The 21,811-nt window shown below is 36.5% G+C and overlaps 1 protein-coding gene across 3 annotated transcripts in view; it reads right to left on the bottom strand.

Moving 5' to 3' along the window:
* Positions 1-19,254, bottom strand: part of dpr1 (defective proboscis extension response 1) — an 85,731-nt gene extending 66,477 nt beyond the window's left edge. Inside the window, exon 1 of one of the 3 annotated variants that reach the window (XM_089261408.1) lies at positions 18,255-19,254. In XM_089261408.1, coding sequence (XP_089117534.1) covers positions 18,255-18,356 — 102 coding nt within the window. In that variant the 5' untranslated portion in view covers positions 18,357-19,254. Of the gene's footprint in view, positions 1-18,238 lie in introns of all 3 variants that reach the window. The other 2 variants (XM_089261406.1, XM_089261407.1) reach the window with 2 other exon arrangements.
* Between the last annotated feature and the right edge of the window lie 2,557 nt (positions 19,255-21,811).

Below are 21,811 nucleotides of genomic sequence, written 5' to 3' on the forward strand. Positions count from 1 at the left end.
TAAATATGGGTCAGCAACTGCTTCACATTTGATATCAAAGACTTTTTTAAGCGCTTATTTAACAGCAACGAAATACTCAACACTGAAGCTGTAAAATTTTGTTGTTAACTTTATAGTTAAATCCTTTTAACGGCAGTTGTCGAGCAGCAGGAGCTTAGTCGAGATTTTTCAGCAACGGCTTCAACTCGTTGGCAAATTAGCCAATTAGAGTTATGAATTCTGTTTGGCTTAGTTCTGCTCTCCAGAAGAGAGGAATTTTTAATTACGTCTGGCGATTTGTGTAAATGATGCACAAAACTGTTGCCCAATGGGACATCGTTTTGGGTGGCCCGGACCGTCGCTGAACTCTGCGTAAGTATTACGTGTAAGCCAGATGTAAGACACCGACATTCACGCACACGCACACACACAGACAGATCAGAGGACACAGAACATTGCCAAAATTATTTTAGATTGTCACTCAAAGTTTGTCCGGGTTTGGGCTTTGGCTAAGCTCTGCTTATTGCGCTGCCCGCCCTGGGAGGGTCCGGGTGAGCATTCGTTGGGCCTAATGTCCGCACGTAAGCCTCATACACACACTCACACACACACGCACACACATGCGAAAAGAAATGTGGAATACACACACGCACAATTCATTTCTTCGCTTGTGAAATTTAACATATGTGCACAATTTGTAAGTGTGTGTTGTATTTTGAAAATTGCGTAATTTTTCAGCGACACGTCCCGTAGCCCCCAAGGGCTAACTAGACAGTCCATGGAGGTTAGCGGAGGGTCATTTCGATGGGTAGGCACTGTCGCTCTGTCGCTGTCGAGGTCCGACTACTATTTTTCAATTTAAATGACAAACTTTATTTAATGCCGTAATTTATTTGGCCCAAGACGTTTGCCGGCCATGGACCTACGCATAATTCTATTTGACGCGCTCTCGAATCGTCCACAATTTAAATTGAATTCTCTGTTTGCAGACGAGCGACAGAAAGAATGAAAGAAAAGCAGCTACAGTGTTGCCTCCATATGATAGACGAGCAAATACTGTGTAATAGACGGAATGTCTTTGTAGATAAGCTTTTCACTAGGAACTACGCTGCGTATACGTAATGTAGGTTGATAAGCTAAGGGATTGGGCTTTAGATTTATAAGAGATACTCTATCAAGAGTCTAATATTACAGAAAGTTTATACCATGTTCTGAACAGGTTCTTTGATTATATCTTGTTCGAAGTCTTTTGGTACTTGCATAAATTCTATTAGGCATGCATTTGCTGAATTCCTTTCCATGGTTCAATACAGTCTTATACTATTAAGAACCTATTCAACTTATAATATATATCCTAGATACTCTCAAAATTGAGTATAACATTTAGATACCCCTTAATATGCTCAGTCAGAGACTGACTCTGGCCCTGCCTAACGCTGCAGGCCAATATAAATGATCGACTCGAGTTGGGGAAATGCTGTTGGGCCTGTTTTGTGCGCTGTTTGAAGCTAAACACAGAACAAGGAGAAGAAGAGGCGAAAAAAAAAGGAAAATAAAAATAAAAACAATTTGTGCGCCAATCAAATTGAAACGCCGTTGGCAAATTGCGGTACCGAGTCTTTAAGATCGTAGCTGAGTTGTTTAGGCATTAGCTTTCAAGCAATTAACGCGCGCCCAGCAGCTGTGCCCAACTGCTCAATAGCAGCACAAAGCAGATATACACAGATATATATTTGGAAGTGAGCATAACAACCCACAGCTGTTGCTGCGGGGGCTATAACAAGTAAACTGTAACTGTAAACGAGCCAAGCAGCAGCAGCAGCAGCAGGACTCGAGGCAAAGCCGCAGACACTTTCAATAAGTTGACCGATATTTGTGTCTGTGCTGTGGCAGCAGCCACGCCCCCCTCCTCTTATCTGGTCGCCTTGATACTGTTGCTGTTGCTGTTGCTGTTGGCGAGCGTTGATTTTAATTACGTGGAATATACAGTAATAAAATACAAACATTTTGGCTTAATTAAACAGCAGGCGCTGCTCTCGACTGGCTTTTTGATAATTCAAAATGCTGTCAAAAACGGATAACAAAAACTGGCCAGCAAAATGAGAGCAACAAAAGCAAGAAACACAAAAAAACATAAAAGGGATGGAGCGAAAAAGAATTGGACCATACCGCTTAATATTCATGGGTAAAACTCGACAAGTTTGTGTCCAAAACAAACATCAACCACAAACACACACACACACATGCATACACACACAGAGAGAGTAGCCAAGCCGGCGCTAAAGTGCGCAAAATTTCTGTCCATTTTGATCAGCCATTGAGGCGGCTTAATTACTCCGACGAGGCAAGGATATAGGCCTTAAAAAAGAAAAAACAGCGCCAGCTTCAACCGCAGGCTAACAACAACAACAACAACAACAACAATAGAAATAGCAACACAGTGCACAGGCGACAAAACATAAAAGTAAATTTGTGAGCGCATAAAAAGTTCAATAAACGTCGCTGCCAGCAGCTTTAGCCATGAATATGAATGTCAATGGGCGCTGACGATGACCTGGCCAACCAGGCTACAGGCCATTCAATTGGAGCACGTAACATACACAGTGTGAGAGAAAGAGAGAGGCAGAGACACAAACATACACACACACAAACACACACACGCATAGTAGAGATATCAAATTTTAGCCCAGTATTGAGTTGCCAGCACTTTGTGCGAGCGAAAAAAAGTGTTGCCTACTTTCGAGCGCAGCCGAAAATTGGCCAAGCCACGTTTTTGTTGCCTACTTTCGAGCGCCACTCACATTAAGCATACGCCGCCCGCAGACAAATGTGTGTGTGTACAAAGCCCTGGCTCAAATGACACTGGCATGTGGGCAAGCGAACTGGAAAAACGCAATTTTAATATATGTTTAATGTTTCAAAGAAATTCAATTATATTGCCACAAATGTATGCCACATTTGGTAGTTGCTCTGTGTGCGATGACTTGACATTTTGCGCTTCATTAAATACATGCATTGATATGGGCAGGTCTGCGTCATATGTTTTTGTACCTGTTGACGCCAGCTGCTCACAGAGAATCTAAAATATATTTATATATTTGATTCTTGCATGTGAATGACCGCTATATATATTCTGACTTCGTTTTTCACTGTTATACCCGTATATTTTTCAATATTTGACTCTGTTTCGCTTCGATATTCGTCAGGCAGAAACAACAATATTTATTTGCTTGCATAGAGAAGTTCTTGGAGTTCTGGGTACCTTGATAGATTATGCATGCGACAGATGTGCGCATATTTATTTCATATATTTTTCTACAATATATTTTCAATTTTATTTCACAAGTGATCAGGTTTTTCTGATATATTTGAATGATGAAATGGAAAGTAACAACTTTTTTTTTTAGTTATAAATAATGTACCTTAGTACTTTAGTCTTGTCTCACACGTTTTGCTATATACATATTTATTTTCCAATAGGCTTCTTAGGTCTTGGCATATTATTTATACGTCTGGTGGACAACAATCACATATATATACCATATACATATCTGCTTCTTTATAGTATATATACATACATATCATTATATTCCATCATCTTCATTTCCTATTGACATACGTAATTGCACATTGAGCATACGCCAGGTACGCCGCAAATCAAAGTCGAGGGCAAGCTAACGGAAAAAAATTGTCGACTGCCGACATTTAAGCGCAGCGCATTACACACAGTGGGCGGGGCAGTGCGAGGGGTGTGGGGTGGGGGTAGGAGGCAGTCGCTCGCAGCATCTTTTGTCTGCTGCAACAACTTTAATCGCTTTTGTGCAAACAAAATGCCAAAGTTTAATTGCTTTCTGCTGTTTTTGTGCAGCGACTGCTGCTGTAGTAGCTGTTGGCCACATGCCAGGCGCAGCGATTGCTGCTGCTGCTGCTGCTGCTCCTGCTGCTGTGGCTCCTGCTCCTTTTTTCAACACGGCAGACAAAATTAAGGCACTGCAAGTTCATTGAACCGAATGTGTGCCACAACCACAGCGCACGTTTATTGGTTGCCATTTGCATCGCCATTTCGCTGTTGTTGCTGTTATTGTTATTTTGTTTTGATGCTTCTGTCCATAATTGTTAAACGTGACCATAAAAGTGTCACGGCCCGTTTGGCCATAAATGTTAATTTCATGCGCGCTTGATAAACGAGTCCAAATAAATTTGTTTAATTGCTGCCAGAATCGAAAGACTTCAATGCAAAGCCGCCGCCGGCTTTGATCAAAGCGCGTTTACTTAAGCTCAGCATCAACAGATTTTTACATATCAAAGAGAACAGTGATGTGAGAGTGTGCGCTGGTGTGTATCCATGTGCGTGTGTGCATAGGTGTTTGTGACTGGGGGCCTGAACATTCCCAAGACGAAATAAATAAATATGACACGCGCGAGCGCATGAGAAATGCGGCAGCCCTTTGGGCCACACAAACGTGTTGACAATTCCTCCAGCAGCAGCAGCAGCAACAACAACAACAACAACAGCTACAACAACAACATCAAGGTGCAGAATAAATACCCTGTAGGCCAGTCTTGCTTGTGGGCGTGTCTGTGCAGCCAGCAGCAAATAAATGCAATATGCTTTAATCAAGGCTTTAAGCAACTCGAGACTTGAGCAACTGGCATTTATTTAAAAACATTTCTGTCCATATTAAATAAACATTAATTAAAGATCGAATTGTGATGTCATGTGACAGAATTTAAGTGGTACTCAGAGCAGAATTGGTTTATTATGCACAATAAAATATTAAATATATACATAGCTCGCAAGTAGCTTTAACAGTTATTTGTTTGATTTTTTTTGCGCTCTGTTCAACTGAAAAAATCATATTTAATAGCTCCCTCTCTCTCCCTCTTTCTGTGCAAATCCTTCGCTTCATTTCCTTCTGGTTTTCTGGTTGAGCGATTTGAGTAGACACGAACATCGCTTATGAAGCGATTCGTTTGGCGCTCGCACATCAGACTGAGTAGAAGAGTGAGCAAATACTAGCTTGAACACTCAACGCAAACGATCTTTATATTTATTGAAATATTTTTGGTATAACAGATATATAAGTAATGAGAGTATTTTATATAATTATTAGAAAATTTGAAAAATATATTAATGTTAGGAAAACGATAAATCTCTTCTAACTTTCAGAGCTATTTTTTTTTGTGAAATTAGTAAATTTTGGTTTAATATTAATTTATTATAATAAAATGTACAAAAATGTATTTGTTTTTGTTAAATTAAACAGAAAAAACACTATTTGTATTTAAATGTATTCAAAATAAGTATATATTTTATTGTCGCTTTGGCGTGGGTAATTCATATGTACATCTTTTTATATAGAAGGGAAAACTCTCGATTATTACTATCGATAAAGACTATCGTTAAACTAACTATAACATAGGCTGTGGTTTGAACCGCCACAGCTACTCCCCTCCTCAGTAATGTGTTGAATTTATTTATTTATTTTATTATTTTTTTATTATTATAGTAAAATTTTAAAAACATATTCATTTTTATAATAGACAAATCGCTTCTTATTTTCAATGCTCTTTTTTTATAACTCTGGGTTTTTTGTATTAATTATAATAAAATTTACAAAAATGTATTTGTTGTTGTTAAATTAAACAAAGAAAACTTTAATGCTATTTTTTATTTTTATTTTTTATTTTTTTTATTTATTTTTTTTATTTCACATTTTTTTTTATTCATTTTTTTATTATGTTTTTTATTTTTTTTTTATTTTTTATTTTTTAATTATTTTTTTTTAAATTTTTTTATTATTATAGTAAAATTTAAAAAATATATTAATTCTTATATTAGGAAAAAGCGGATTCTCTTCTAATTTTCAATATTATATTCAGCTCTTATATTTCATATCTCCTGTCTTCTAACAATTCTAATCTCTACGCTTGCTCTGCGAAATCATATGCAAGCCATATACATATATGTATATGTAAGACTTGCTATATACATTTATACATCTATGCATTTAGATATTCTAAACAGCTGCCTATTGATTCGCTTTATTACACCTGTATGCTAATTCAATTTGTGCGCAGACCGACCGCAACATACCCAGTAAGCAGACATCCTGATTACAGGATACAAAGCGACAATGCGGCTGTAATTTTTTTCTCTCTTTTTTTGGTTTAGTTGCTTGTAGATGAGGCTTGAAAAGAGTAGGCCTTAGTCAAATCCTTTGCCGCTCTGCACGTATGCGAGTCTGTAGGCGAGTGTGTGCGTGTGTGTGTTGCTGTGAAATATGTAGGAATGACAAAGCAATAAAACGGCAAAGCAGCAGCAACAATTGCCAAACCGCTGCTGTAGCTGTTGTTTGTTTGTTTGGTTGTTGTTGCTGTTGTTGTTGTTGTTGTTGTTGTTGTTGTCTTCTGGTAGTTGCCTGCCTTAAAACATGCTCTCTCTGTCTGTGTGTTTGTATGTGTGTGGAATTTTTAATAAAACGGCTCAGGCCAAAGACAAGCAAGTGGCTCAAAGGCTTCACATCTAAGCAGGCGACGTGTGTGTGCGTGTGTGTGTGTATTTAAGTAGGTTACTGGCACGCCTCAAGGTATGCAGCGGAAGCTGTTGACACGTTTTGTTGTTGTTGTTGCTGTTGTGTGTGTGTGTGCGTGTGTTAATAAAATCCAAAATGAGCTTGTATCGCTGCCAAATCATTCGAAGCCCACGCGATTTGCAGCCGCGCAACTGGTTTATCGACACAGCCACGCCCACCACTGTGGCCCCGTCCTGCCTCACTTCAAAACTACTTAGGCAGCAGCGCCACCTGCCCCCCAGGCTTTGCTCTCCAGCCTTTAAATGACAGCCAGCATCTTTTTACGACTTGGATGTTTGACACTTGAGGCGAAAGGCTTATTCTCATTCAGTCAGCGCTGTGAGCAACGACAGCTGCCCGATTTATATGCCCGCTCACCGACGGCGCGAATGGAGTGTATCGCTTAGTGCTAAAAATAAACACTTTGTAATAAATATTTGCTTGTGTGACCTTGACTGTTATTTAGATGGATGGATGACATGACAAATCATATTCAAACAGCAAGCGCAAACAATGAACGAGTATGACGCAGTCGAACATGGTTTATTTGAAATAATTTTAGTATTTTTTAATAGTCTGTTTCAGGCTTTACAAGCTCGCCTGGAGCTAGATTGCAGAAGGGATGTGGCTCCCCTTTGTCCACACTTTTATTGTCTCTCATTGTCGCACTCTGTCTCTTTCTTTTATTTTCCCTTCTCACATATGTTACGCATTCGCCTGGGGCCTAGATTGTATTAGAGGAAGGTGTCTTTCATTATTTAATCATTCTCGCTTTCTCCACGTTTTTCCAACCTTTTCCCTCTTTAATTTCTTTTTGTTTCTTTACTTATGTTTTATTCGCTGCGTGCTTATCAATTGGGAGTGGACGAAAAGTTTTCTCTTCTCCCTTTCTCTGTCAATCTGAAGGTCATTCTTGTAGAAGAAGAGGGTTTTCTCCTGTCACTTTTGTAATTTTCTCTTCTCCTCTTAGACTTTTGTTATAGCTTTCTTCTTTTCCTAATCATTCAGTTACGAGAAAGCGAGATAAAGAGAAAGAGAGACATATAATCATAAAGAGTTTCTTTGCCTTTCTATCGATCTCTTACTCGTTCTCTTTCTTTGTCTCTCTCTCTCTCTTTCTCTTTCTTGCTTTCTGTTCTCTCCCCCTGTCTCTCCCTCTCCCTCTCTATCACATCTCCTTCATCAGTTTCCCTCATATTTCTCATACCCTTCATATAATACCTGCTCTAGCATTCTCTTCTGCTCGTCTATCTTCATTTGCCATGCTAGACTTCTGCTACTTTTCCTCTGCCCTTCCTTTTCCTCAATTTGCCTTTACAGGCCCATTCAATTTCTCCTTCCTTATCTATTGTTGGGCTTCTAGGTCTGCTCTCTCTTTCTCTCTCTCTCTCTCTCTCTCTCTCTCTCTCTCTCTCTCTCTCTCTCTCTTTCTTTCTCTCTCTCTCTCTTTCTCTCTGTCTCTCTCTCTCCTCATCCGTTTCTCTTGAGAGAGCCAGCAATGAGCCCAATTTATGATGGCATCTAATTTGTTGCGACGTGCGTGAATTTAATTATATTTATGCCGTTGAAAATTAGTTGAAATCAAATGCATAAATTCTCTTGTCGCGCCACAAAACAAAAAAAAAAAACAACAACAAAGAGAGGAAGGCAGTTACGTGACTGAAATGCGATGAGCATAACGAAAAATTGTGCCAAATGCCTTAAAAACCAGCGCACACAAACACACACACATACAGAAAGCTGTTTATATGCTCTGCGTGTGTGTGTGTGTGGAAATAAATAAAGCTGAAGAAAAAACAATTTCAGTTTCTTCAGCCTTTCGGAAACCCGCACGTTTTTTCCCAGTTGAAATAGCAAAAGAAATGTTAAACCCCACACGCATGTTCCACTATGTGTATGTGTATGTGTGTGTGTGTGTGTGTGTGTATCGCAGCATATTGCGCCTTGTACAAAAATCCAACTGTCATATAAATGTCAAATCCATAAGTGTTACGCAAAAAGCACACAAAATGTTGCGGCAAGAATAAAAAAAGAAGAAGAACAAGAGGGAGAGGGGGAGAGAGGGAGTGAGAGAGAAAAACAAGTTTAAACACTTGCGGCTGTTTCTCTCGCCCAAACAATGACAGCTCAATGCAAAAGTTTATATATATATTTGTTTTTTTTTTTCTTAGTTTTCACATACACATACATATATTTATTATCAAGAAAAGTTATGAACGAACGGCAGTTGAGTCATTAGGCAGCGCATAAAAATACTCGAACAGGAAATAGAACTCAAGTAAAGTGTGGCAAAAAGATTTCCCATGCTGGAGCAGAGAAGGAAATTGATTCCAGTTGTGATTATTTTTTTAGTTCACGAATATTTTATGAGAGACCAAGGCAATTGTAAATATTGAAAGCATTGTACGAGTAAAGATCTCTGTGGCAGAACTGGCTTTAAATGGAAGGATATATAGGTCAAAGTTTCTGGAGTATTTTACGTGTGTAGAAAATGTTGAAAATGTCCTCTCATTCTATACATAAAAATCCTATATAAAAGTCTTGTATATTATATATTAAAAAATGATTTATTTTTAATAATTAATATTGATAGAAGTTAATAAAAAAAAATAAAATAAAAATAAAAAAAAATTAATAAATAAAAAAAAATAAATAAATGAATAAATAAATAAATAAATAAATAAATAAATAAATAAATAAATAAATAAATAAATATATAAATAAATAAATAAAATAAAATAAATAAATATATAAATAAATAAATAAAATAAATAAATAAATAAATAAATAAATAAAATAAATAAATGAATGAATAACTAAATAAATAAATAAATAATTAAAAAAATAAAAATAATAAAAAAATAAATAATTAAATAAATAAATAAAAAAAAAAAAAATTATGTGCCTTGGCACCTCATTTTGCATCAGCAATAAAAACTTCCTTTGATTATAATAATTTATAAAAATAATTTCTATCCAATACCGACTCATTCAATCATTTGTTCCATAAGCCCCCGCCAATTAGCTCATATGAGTGAATACTCATACTCTCAAGTTAACAAAAGCATATCTCTAATAGCGGGCTACATCATGTTCCTCCACTGATTGCCCTATAGAAATCTCAGCAGCAACAAAACATGCCGCAGATATGATCGCACACACTCGCTTCAGAACCTACTCAAATAGAAAACCCATTCATAAAATGTCGCCAAGTTGTCAGAAGAAGTAAAAAAAAAAAATAAAACGAAGCTGACTATATAAATAGGAATTTATTTTATTTCTTCTTATTTTTCTTTTCCTTTTTTTTTTTTTTGCATATTTTTGTAATACATCATGATGTCGGCGTGTACATCAAGAGATTTTTGTTGTCGCTCTGTCTGCATGAGCACGTCGCAAACATTTTTCAGCATATGTCGTTTAAATCAACGAGAGACAAGACGTTTTTAAAGATGCTCGGCCTCTACGCCCTCCTCCACCTGCCCCTCCCACTCGTCCCAATGCCTCGTGGCAGGTCTCAAGGCACTCGATGTGAATGAACCTGAGCCTCTTGGCCATCATTTTGCATCGCTTCCACGCTTCCACGAACACGCACACACTCCCACGCACAAACACACACACACACACACGCAGGCTGATTTGTTTGCTTTTGCATACTTTGCGGGCAGAAGGAAAATTCATCGATTTGTGCGCCGATATTTTGCTTCTTCTTGTTTTCGTGCGGTGCGTGCCTCGGCATGCGTGTCCGTCCGTCCGTCGGTCCGTCGGTCCGTGTTCATGTCCATGTCCATGTCTAAGCGGCCGTCGCGCTCCATTCATCAGTCTGACACCCCTCAGGCAATCACCCCCGCTCTCTCTCCCTCTCTCTCTGTCTCTCTCCCTCTCTCTCTGTCTCTCTCTCACTCTCTCTGATTGCCCCTGCCGCCTTAAGGCATCAGTTTGCTTTGCCGTTTCATCAAATCCGCGCCTTGCATCCCATACAAAAACGTTGAAGGCCGCCAGCGACTTGTCAGACATCTGCTTCAACTAGTGCTTTATTCTGCCTCTCATCGGATGCTTCCTCTACTCCTCTCTATCTCTCTTTCTCTCTCTCTCACACTCTCTTTTAGAGAGGCTGTCGCAGCTTTGTGCTGTATCATGCTATAGGCAGCTGCTGCATAGAACTTGATTGGTTCTAAATCGTTCGCGCTCTTGGGTCTGTGGAGCGGCTATCTATATTAAATTTAAATAGAAATTTATAGGTTTCTGACGATGTGGGGTCAAGGTGTAGTTCTCAGTGAAGAACTGGAAAATATTGAATATATTATTTGATTTCTTAAACGATATTGGTGAGTAAATGGGAAAAAGGCTCACAGAGTTCTAGCTGTGGATTTATTTATGCATTTTATGGTATTTCAATAACTGCTTATGATTTGATGTCTTCCCAAACGAATTGAAACTTTACGTATATCTAATCCCCAGTCAAAAATACTTATCAAAAAGTCTATGCAATAGCATTATATGAATATTTACAAAACAAAATATAAGTCTAAATGTAAAATTTCTTTTTGATAGTTTTTATATTTTCCTCAGAAGAAATTCAACTCAATTTATTAACTTACTTATTTCAGCATTTATTTATCTTAAATTCCTTATACTATACAACATTCATTTTGAAATTTAATTTAAAATTTTTTTTATGAAAATTTCTTTGAATAATTTATAAATATATATTTTATCATTTTTGCATTTAATCGATATTTGATGAATATTCAGAAAGTAGATTTAGTCATGCGAGGAGCCTGAAATATGCATGAATATTTTAAAGAAACAGAGAGAGAGAAAGAGGAAAATGCAGATTTGCATTTAATATTTTTTTTTAGAATTTTCTTTCATTTGCTTGAAGCTGTTTGATAGAAAATATTTAATAAAAATTACTTTCAAAAATAAATTTATAAAATTGATATGCCACTGCAGTCGCTCAATTAACAATTTAAATGTCAATCATAATTTGTTTAATTAAGGAAATGCAACTAATTAGCGTTGTGCACATATTATTTATCAAATATATGTATATGAAAGATAAATATACACGAATGCATATTTAATATGATATTTAAGCAAAATTAACAATATTTATTTGCAAATTTTTGCATGATTTACGCTCTTTGAAGTGGTTAGGAGAGTATATTTGTATCGTTGAATGTTTAGCTGTGAAAATAAAAAAACAGATAATAGTACTTGAAATTGGATATATGAAAAAATGCTTGGCAATCGAGCTGTACCCTATAAAAATAAAGAAAGTGATATATTATTTTATATAAACAGATAAAGAACTTTGTAGCAATAGACAAAACAATTTGAGAAGAGATCGAAGTTCAGTTGTCAATAATGTTACAGAACTCAAGTTCTATTCAATTCCTCATATATTTAATCCTGAACGCGTATTATGCAGTCAGTCAGAGCCTAACACCTGCTTTCATTTGCTGGCTATTTTTTAATTTATATATATTTTGCATACATTTTTTTGATATTTTTATTAATTCAGAAATCAAAAGTGAATTTCGTGTGCATTAAAATGGACTTTGACTGTAAATCACGATAAGTGAACTCTTTTTTATATACATTCATATGACAAGCAGACCGTGCAAAGTGATTGAGAAGGGTATATGGACTGTAGGATAACATATGTGACAATCTATAAAATAGAGTGGGGAAAGGCAGAGTGAACGATATATGATATATGATATATGATATATGATATATGATATATGATATATGATATATGATATATGATATATGATATATGATATATGATATATGATATATGATATATGATATATGATATATGATATATGATATATGATATATATATATATATGATATATGATATATGATATATGATATATGATATATGATATATGATATATGATATATGATATATGATATATGGTATATGATATATGATATATGATATATAGTATATGATATATGATATATGATATATGATATATGATATATGATATATGATATATGATATATGATATATGATTTACGAAGTCAGGGTATTAGCAAGTCGTTTATTCTCAAACCTCAAGCATTCAGCAATTTTGTTTTATTTTTCTTTTATTTGGAAAAATATTTAAAGGCGAGCACGTTGTGTGTCATAAAATATGCAATGCCAATAACAACAACAACAACAATAGCAACAATAACTATGCTGACTACATATATGTAAGCGAAGCAGCTGAAGAAGAAGAAGAGTGTAAACAATTTGTGTTTGCATTAAATGGCGAACAGCTGCGCAAATAACTGCAATTTACATTTACCGCATCCGTCGCATATTTTGCGCACTAAATAAACACATAAAAATGCAAAGGAATAACCGCAAGTGCAAACACAAACACACGCACATATACACACCTACACACACGCACAGCTACACACCTACACACACACACACGCACTCATTTATGTGAGCTTAAACAATAAAAGCATTGCGCAAATTTTATGAATTCGTTATTGAATTACATTGATTAAAAGATATATACACCAATGCACACACACACACGCACAAGCACACCTATGCATATGTGTTTGTACTCTTTTTTCGCTCAGTGTAGCATTTTTTTCTTTGCTCATGTTAAATGTCAACTGCTTTTTGATTCGGCTGCAAAACTGTTTGCTCACTTTTCATGGTCACTCGCCTGGTTTTCTTCCTCCATTTTGGGCCAACAAATTTGTCGCAGTGTGTGTGTGTGTAGTGTGCGTGTGTGTGTGTGTTTGCCACACTATTTCTATTTGTATAGCCAGCCAGGCAGCTGGCATGCTTTGGCCGCCTTTGCCTTTACCTTTCGCTAGTTCAACACATTTTCAAACAAGTCGCTGGACACACACACACACACACACACACACACACTCGCGACCCACATACGCACACTCGCAATTTCGCCATTTTGACTTATTCAACATGCATCAATGTCAACAGCAAATGAAAATGTGCAACTGCAAATAGAAACTTTGATGGCAAAGCGGAAACATTTCCGTGTTTACCTGCAGCTGCTGCAAATTAACAAACGTAACGTAGCTCTGTCTCTCTCTATCTCTCTCTATCTCTCTCTTATATAAAGAGTCTATATATATATCAACTATATGGTATATAGCTTTGTATATATTTATGTGTGCCTTAGTCCTGTATAACATCTATGACGAGTCTCTCTCTATAGCAAGTCTTAATCTCAGCTATAACTTTAAGCAAATATGAAATTTCGGATATTCTAGTTAGTCAAAGCTAATTAATATGTCAATATACAATTTAGTTTTAACTATTTACAGTTGAGCATTTACATAGAGCTGAGATGCCTCAGTTGACTTAGGCTTTGCTTTAGTTGCAAACTGAAACTATATTATATTTAAATATTATTAAATAAACCTTTTTCAATTTATTTCACTCTTTGTTTTAACTACAGATTTTTGTGAATAACATTCAACAATAATTAAAGAGTTTAGATTAATAATAAAAATAATAATAATAATAATAATAATAATGTATTAAAGCAATTCTATTTGCTTTCATCTAACCTTCCATATATAAATTGAATTATATTTTATAGTATACAAATATTTTTTTCTTTGATCTACATTAAAATATATGTATATTGATTTGTGCCCCAACAAATTGACAAATTGTTGATCCTAACAAATGGAATTGATGATTTATTATGCCCGTCAGGTGTGCTGCCTCAGTCTCAATTTTGCAGCTGGTTTTCGATTCCCTTTGAGTTTTTTTTTTTTTTTTTAAGTAATTTTTCAATTACGAAAGACTTAAGCTGCAAAGTAAATTCTATTTGCCTTTTATTTCGCAACGACAAGTAGCTTTTAACAAAATGAAATGCACACACACACACACACACACACACACACACACACACACACACACACACACACACACACACACACACACACACACACACACACACACACACACACACACACACACACACACACACACACACACACACACACACACACACACACACACATACATACACATACACACACACAGACACAGATACAGATAGATAGCGCAACATGCTATGATAGATGGCCAGATGTGAGTGTAGTTGGCAATAATAAAGGCAGCGTTTGGGCGGGGCGTGGCAGCGTGACTGCAACAATTTGCAACGGTAAATTGCATTTGGAAAGCATTTCATTTGGAAATTACAAAGCAAAGCAAAGCGAAACATAGACAATTGCGCCGTCGAAGACGAAAGCGCGGAATCGAAATGAAAATGCGAGAAAATGGAAAATTATGAAGTGAAAAATGCTGATGAAATACGTTTAGGCATAGAAAGCGTTTGCCACTATCTCTCTCTCTCACTCTCTCTCTCTCTCTCTCTCTCTCTGTCTCTCTCTTTCTCTCTGTATGTGTAACTGAAGTGGTTTGCACTGCCAGCTGAATGAATAAGTCTATCTGCGGCCACAGCGAACACACACACACACGCACGCACACACGCACGCACACTCGCACATAACTGACAGAAACAATTTCATGTGTCAACTGCAACCACAGCAACAACAACAACTCGACCCTGAACAGCCAAACAATAATGCTATAAAAAAAATAACATGTTTCTAGTACAAATACATACAAACATTTCTGCATGTACACACACATACATATATATGTGTATTTGTATTCCTCAATGTCCTAACATAATCCCCTCAAAGCGTAGCGCTAAAAAACATCAGGTAAACAAGAGCAGCTTAAAAGTATGCTATAGAAAATGCAACTGCAGCTTCGCCCTGCATTTCTGCATTTCTCTTTAGCCACAAAAATAATAAAAGTTCAACAATATTTTTCTTGCACTAACGCCAATCCGATTACAGACCCAGAAACCTTTCGATATACATATATATATTTTCGTAGATATTGCAGCTTATTCTTACATTATGAAAAAATATGTGCATTAATAAATAATATATATATATTTTTAGTGTCCATTCAGCTGTACTTGTTGCTTGAGCAGGAGGCTGAAAACCTCTTTTTGAGCTGAGCTTAGTTTGTCGATTTCTTTTATGCAAAATATTTAATATTTGTAGTCGTATTTGCAATGAAATGTTTTCTAGGAAATTTAATTTTTGTATATAATTTAATATGCAAAGATGTCTTGGCTTAAAATGTTTATCCAAATACATTTGATTTTCGTTTATTTATTATATTATATTGTATTATTATATTTATTATATTATATTATATATTATTTTAATTCATTTTATTTTTTGTTGTGTGCGTTTTTCTTTTTCTTTCTTTTTTGTAAAAAAAAAAAAAAAAAAAAAAAAATTGATTTTATTTGTTTTTTCGTTTTGGTTGTTTTAGCTTACGTTTATAGAAGTACTTAATTAGTGAAAAAAAAAATAAATAAAATAAAATCCAATACAGTAGAATCTAGTTATGACGATTTGGCTAATAATGTTCGTCTGGTTATTGCGATGAAAATTCCATGTTTCGCTTGGCTCTCATACAAAGATACAGCTGCGATAAAAAAAAATAACACCACTTGCAAATGCAAAGCTTAAGAATTTCTCCTAGGTACATTTATCAATGTATTAATCTACTTTTTGCTTGTATATAAGCACAAAAGAATGAATTATTGCAACCAACAAACATTTAAAAAAAAAAAAAAAAATGTATATAAAAATCCAAGTATAAATATATTCATCTTTTTTATACATTTCAAAAAAAAAATAGAGAAAATGCAAAAAAATAATAATAATTATAATAATAATAGCATACAAACTTGAGTAAATGAAAAAGCCTCCACCTTTAATAGCGAGTCGCTTATACATATACATATACATATTTCTCACATATCAACCAAGCAATGTGTCAAAAGTCAAGGTTTTTAGAGAAGTAAATATTGTGCATTGTGTTGTTATACAATGCAATGATTTTAAAACCTAGCAACAATAAAAATGCCAAAAAAAAGTTTAATTTTCCCAGATAAATAATAATTTAAAAAAAAAAATAGAGAGTGTATTTACTAAATATATTTTTTAGGGCATGTTCTCCCAAAATATGCCCATTTTCTTTATGCAGCTTAAAGCGCTGGTATACAACAACAACTACGACAACAACAACAACTGGTGCATTTTTCAAGGCAGCGGCTGCATTTAGAAGTGCCTGGCAGCTCGTTAGTTTGGCAGCGCATATGAATGCATCTATAGCTCCATGTGTGTGCATGCGTGTGTGTGTATGTGTTAGTGTGTGTGTGTTATTTCATTCCAACACTCACTTTTCATATGCACACATCTATATAGATACCTACATACATATATATGTATATATGTTCGACGCCTCTATGCAGCATGAATTGAAAATGAAATTTTGTGTCAGTGTTGCGGAAAGTACGAGTTTACAGTTAGTAAGTCAGTGTGTGTGTGTGTGTGTGTGTGTGAGTGGAAAGTTGGCGAGCCAGACAACAAACAACGCGCACACACACATGCACATTCACACACACACACATGCACATTCACACAAGCATATGCAGATGTTTTGGGCTTAGAGCCTCGGGCTACAAGTGTTTAGCTGCCATTTGGCTGGACCAAAAAACACCAAAAAACACAAAAAAAGCAGAGCACTTGAATGGGCGGCAGTACTGGGTGGCTGACCGAATGGCAGCGACCTTGCCTGGCACAAGAAATGAGCAAACAGCCAGCTGAACCCTAAAGGCTTCAGCAACAACAACAGCAACACTTTTTTTTTTGGGGGTCGTTAAGTCGCAGAAAACAACAAGAATAACAACAACAACAACAACAAAATGGTATACTTCAAGCGCAATTAGCTCGCGCGCATAGATTGACACAGTCATTAAATCAGAGAAAAAAAAATTAAATGAGACGGCTTTAGGCGACTGCCCAATGCTCGCTCAAGCTACAAAAAATTGGCTAAAGGGATGTATGTATGTGTATTAAAGGGATTAAAGCTAGAAAAGCTGAGCTACGAAAAGTCATATATTGGAGAGATAGATCTTAATTGACTTGCCACGCCTACCAAGAGGCGTAGGAAATGCAATGTAAACTGCATAAGAGAAGGGCATATAGAGTCCACGTATATAACATTAAAATTTCAAGAGTATATCTGAAAATCTTTAGCTTCAATCAGATAGGCGTAGGAACTGCAACGAAAACTACATAAGAGAAGAGTATACAGAGTCCATATATAACTCTCAAAGGTCAAAAGTCTATCTGAAATTCAGACAGTTGAACCTGGCAAAGAACCTCTGAATGGGTATAAGGATCATTTCAGTTCTTCTCTTCGCACTTCAGCAAAACATACTGCACACCTATATATGCCCTCTTTGGCCACTGGCTGAGCGGGCAACGACAAAGCCGGACGCGCCGACCACAGGAAAGAAGGCGTGGCCTAACAATAAGAACTTTGCCGCTGTGAAAATTGAAAATTCCGCGCGCGCAAATTTAAAGAATTTCAATTGTGAAACAAACGAACAACGAAACGCCCAAACGGAAATTAGCGACAAAAGCAATTAGAGGGAGCGAGAGAGTCCCACCCACTCGCTGCGCCCAGCCTGAGGAGGGGTGCAGGGCTGGAGAGCGAGAAATTAAATTTAATACGAAATTAAATGAGAATAAATTGGATTATTTAATTAAATGCAGACGCAGAGGAAAGGGGTCGAGCGAGCACTTACCTTGCAGCTGGGCCAGCAGCAGCGGCAGCAGCAGCGGCAGCAGCAGCGGCAGCAGCAGCGGCCAACAGTTGAATAATCCAAAATTGGCCAACATTGTGCTTGGCCTTGTTAACCGCATAGCTCTAATTACAATATATATATATGTATATATACGTATGTATATATGTATATGTTATTTTATTGTTAGCTTTGGCTCTGATCTTGTTAGGGGCGGAGGGTCTTGGCTCTAAGCGCTCGCCTGGGAGCTATTACAAAATCCGGCGCTATCTCTTTGACAATTGTAACTCTGTGTAGGAGCTGCTGCCACTTTGCTCGCTTTCGCGCACTGCACAATAAAACTTTTTGGTTTTAGCCAAATTGTTGTAAATTCAATTTGCTTGTTTTGCTTTTAATGTAATTTTTGTTGTTTTCGCTGCTGTTTGTCGTTGGCTTTGGCGTCGCAACAACAGCCGCATAAATCATACGCCATGTGCGTCGCTTACCAACACTTGCAAGCGCACACACACGCACACACACATCTACACGCCCCTCACACACTGACTCACTCACTCACTGACGCGTTGACAATTGTTTGTGTTTCTACTTTTCATTTGCTGTAACTTGGTTTTGGTTTTTAGATAACAAGCGTAGGCGCCAAGTAATTTATCTTGTTGCTGGCGGCTTAGCGTTTTCACTTGACTGGCGCTTGCTCGCCGCGGCTAACAGGAATGTTTGAATTTCCGTTGTTGTTGTTGTTCTCCAGTTAGAGTTGTGTGTGTGTGTGCTTATTGCATTTGCATCACATGTCACATCCACTTGTCAACACTGTCAACACTGTTCGCAGTTAATGTTGCATCGCGCACTTTGCAACACTTGCGCGGCTTCGCCTTGCGTGGCTTTCTTTGCCTTGGCTCGCTCAACTCGCACACGTACACGCTTCACGCTTCACATACACACACGGACACACACTGTGTGGGAGACGAACAAAAAAGCAACGCGTGCTTCGCACTCGACTAACAGGATTTAACTGACTGCTGACTGCGCTGCTGGCGTCGGCTAGCTCGCCAATCGTGGCGCTGCACACGAAGCGCTGAACGGCACGACGAGGCTGCGACAGCGCTTCGGCTATGCCAGCCAGTGCTGCCAACTTTTTACCAGAATAAAAAGCTGTTTTTAGATGGAAGAAACGGAAAAAAAAGCTGAAAATTTTTACAAAAAAGCCTAAAAAAAAGCGGTTATTATAGTTTGATTGTTTTTTTTTTTTTTTTTTTTTAATTTACAAGATTTTTAGCATGCTATCTAATTCTTCGCGACTAGCATCGGTTTCAGAATCGTACGACCTGTTAGTACCTATCATGCGAAGATAATTTGAAGGAACTTTGTATTCATAGCAGCATTTGCCCAGTCTTCGCAAACCATATCTGTGTGTTATATTAAATAAAAAAGTAATATATATATCGGTATCATCTTTTCACTCTCAATAAAATATTACCTTATGCTAAGAATACTGTTTATTGTGCTTAGGCTCATTGAGTTCCTTAACTTGGACTTTACCAAGTTAAGCTGGCTAAATACGCGTTCCACCTCCGCGTTGGACCATGGTAATGAAAACATTTGCAGGGCAACAGCTGCCAAGTCAAGGAATCGGCGGTTGCCGCCAGAATCCTTGTAATTGGAGACTTCATTCCACAATTCGGAGCTGTCATTAACGTTTTCCCACTTAACTAGATTAATATCATAGTACTGCCGCTCAATGTCGGCTATTCTGTCTACTTGGAGGTGTTCCAACAAAACTGTAATTACTTTTTTTTTAGTTGACACAATTTTATCAACGGAAAAAACGTCAATGTTTTTTAAGATTTTAAAATTGTCGGGGAGCCTGCAGATAAAATCAAAATTATTTAAAGGTCGGTAGAAGAATCAGAAAAATTGGTTACCTCTGCTTTAGCTGCTTGATAAGTTCAATAACAAAAGAAGAGCAGCGAGCACGAATTTCTTGTTCGAGGCCTGCATCGATATTTAAAGACTTGATTTTCTTTTCAAAATCATACCCTTTGTACATATCGGATTCTACATGCTCTTTTCTTACAAGTGGCAACCGCCATGTTAACCATGGTGCGCGCAGAGGTTTGTGCAAGAATTAGCTTAAGTGTGTGTTAGTGCTACATATCCGAACGATATACATATTAGGCTAAGGCAATTAGCATTCGATATATACAAAAAATATATACAATATTTAATACAAAGTACATGTTTTCAGTATTAAAAAAAATCGAAGTATTAAAAAAAATCGAAAAAAGCCTAATTCATTTTCAAAAAAAGCCAGAATTCCCGCTTCCCGCAATTCTTAAATATTTCCCGCAATTTGTCTTCGGAAAAAGCCAGATTTGACGGGAAAAAAGCTGAATTGGCAGCAGTGATGCCAGCCAAAACGGAACGAGCCGAACACAAGAGAGAATTCACAAAGTTTCTCTTTAGCCGCATACAGTTATTGCTGTTGTTGTTGTTGCTGCTGTTGCTGTTGCTGGCAAAAATTATTGGTGCACGAAATTTGTAGCCGATGCAAAGTTTCGAGTAGCACTCTCTTGGCTAGAGTGCCTTGTACTTGTGCTTGTGCTCTTACATTTTGTTTGCTGTAGTTATTTGCAGCTGTAGTTGCTGTTGTTCCTGTTGTTATTGTTGTTGCGATGGCTTTGTTTGACTTTGCTGCAGTAGCTGCTAGCAGTGGCCGTTGCTGTTGCTGTTGTTGCTGTTGTTGTGTCTTTGCTGCTGTTTGGCCTGTAATTGCAATTCTAAATTATTTATTAACATGTACTTAAAGCCAGCTTCTAGGAAGTGTAGAAGGCAAAGCTCTTAAGCGCTATTGACGCAAGTAAATGGAAAGTAAGAAACTGTACAAATCGAGCAGCTTAGAGCTGTTAAACAATGCATTAGACGCTGTTAAGTGTGTCAACAGTGTTGCTAAACTGATTGCCTTTGACACCAAGTTAACAGAGCTGACAAAGCTGAAGCAGAGATGCTTAAGTAGTGAGCAAAATTTAATAATTAACAAATCAAATAATAAAAAAATAAATATTTATTTATATGTATATAATATAAGAGTATAATATATAATATAAAAAAATAATTATCATATTTATGATTTTATTTATTTATTTATTTATTTATTAAAATAAAAAAAAACAATAATATTTGTGATATTATTTATTATTTAAATTAAATTAATATTTTTTTTAATGCCAATAAATCTCATATTGAGCTAGCAGAAAATTTGATTCCATAGGAAGACGCTGTAAAATGTTAACTAAGCAACTAAGCGCTGTCCTAGGTCAGTTAGCAGCGTATAAGAGTGAGAGAGCAACAGCGCTTAGGCGTATAAGACAAATCTGTTGCCATGACTCTTATACAGCTGAAGCAAAAGGCAGGCCAAAGAGAAAATAACCCAGAGCCGCAGCAAGAGAAACTCTTAAATCAAATCAAATGCAAAACAAAAAAACAAAAAACTAAAAAAAAACAACTGCAGTTTTAAATTAATGCTTTTCATTAATTCGAAAACAGTTACAATTATTTATTATTTTATTTGGCATTTTTTAT

Source organism: Drosophila navojoa, chromosome 5 (assembly GCF_054131105.1).
Source record: "Drosophila navojoa isolate 15081-1374.11 chromosome 5, UAZ_NAV_1.0, whole genome shotgun sequence".
NCBI classification, from domain to species: domain Eukaryota; kingdom Metazoa; phylum Arthropoda; class Insecta; order Diptera; family Drosophilidae; genus Drosophila; species Drosophila navojoa.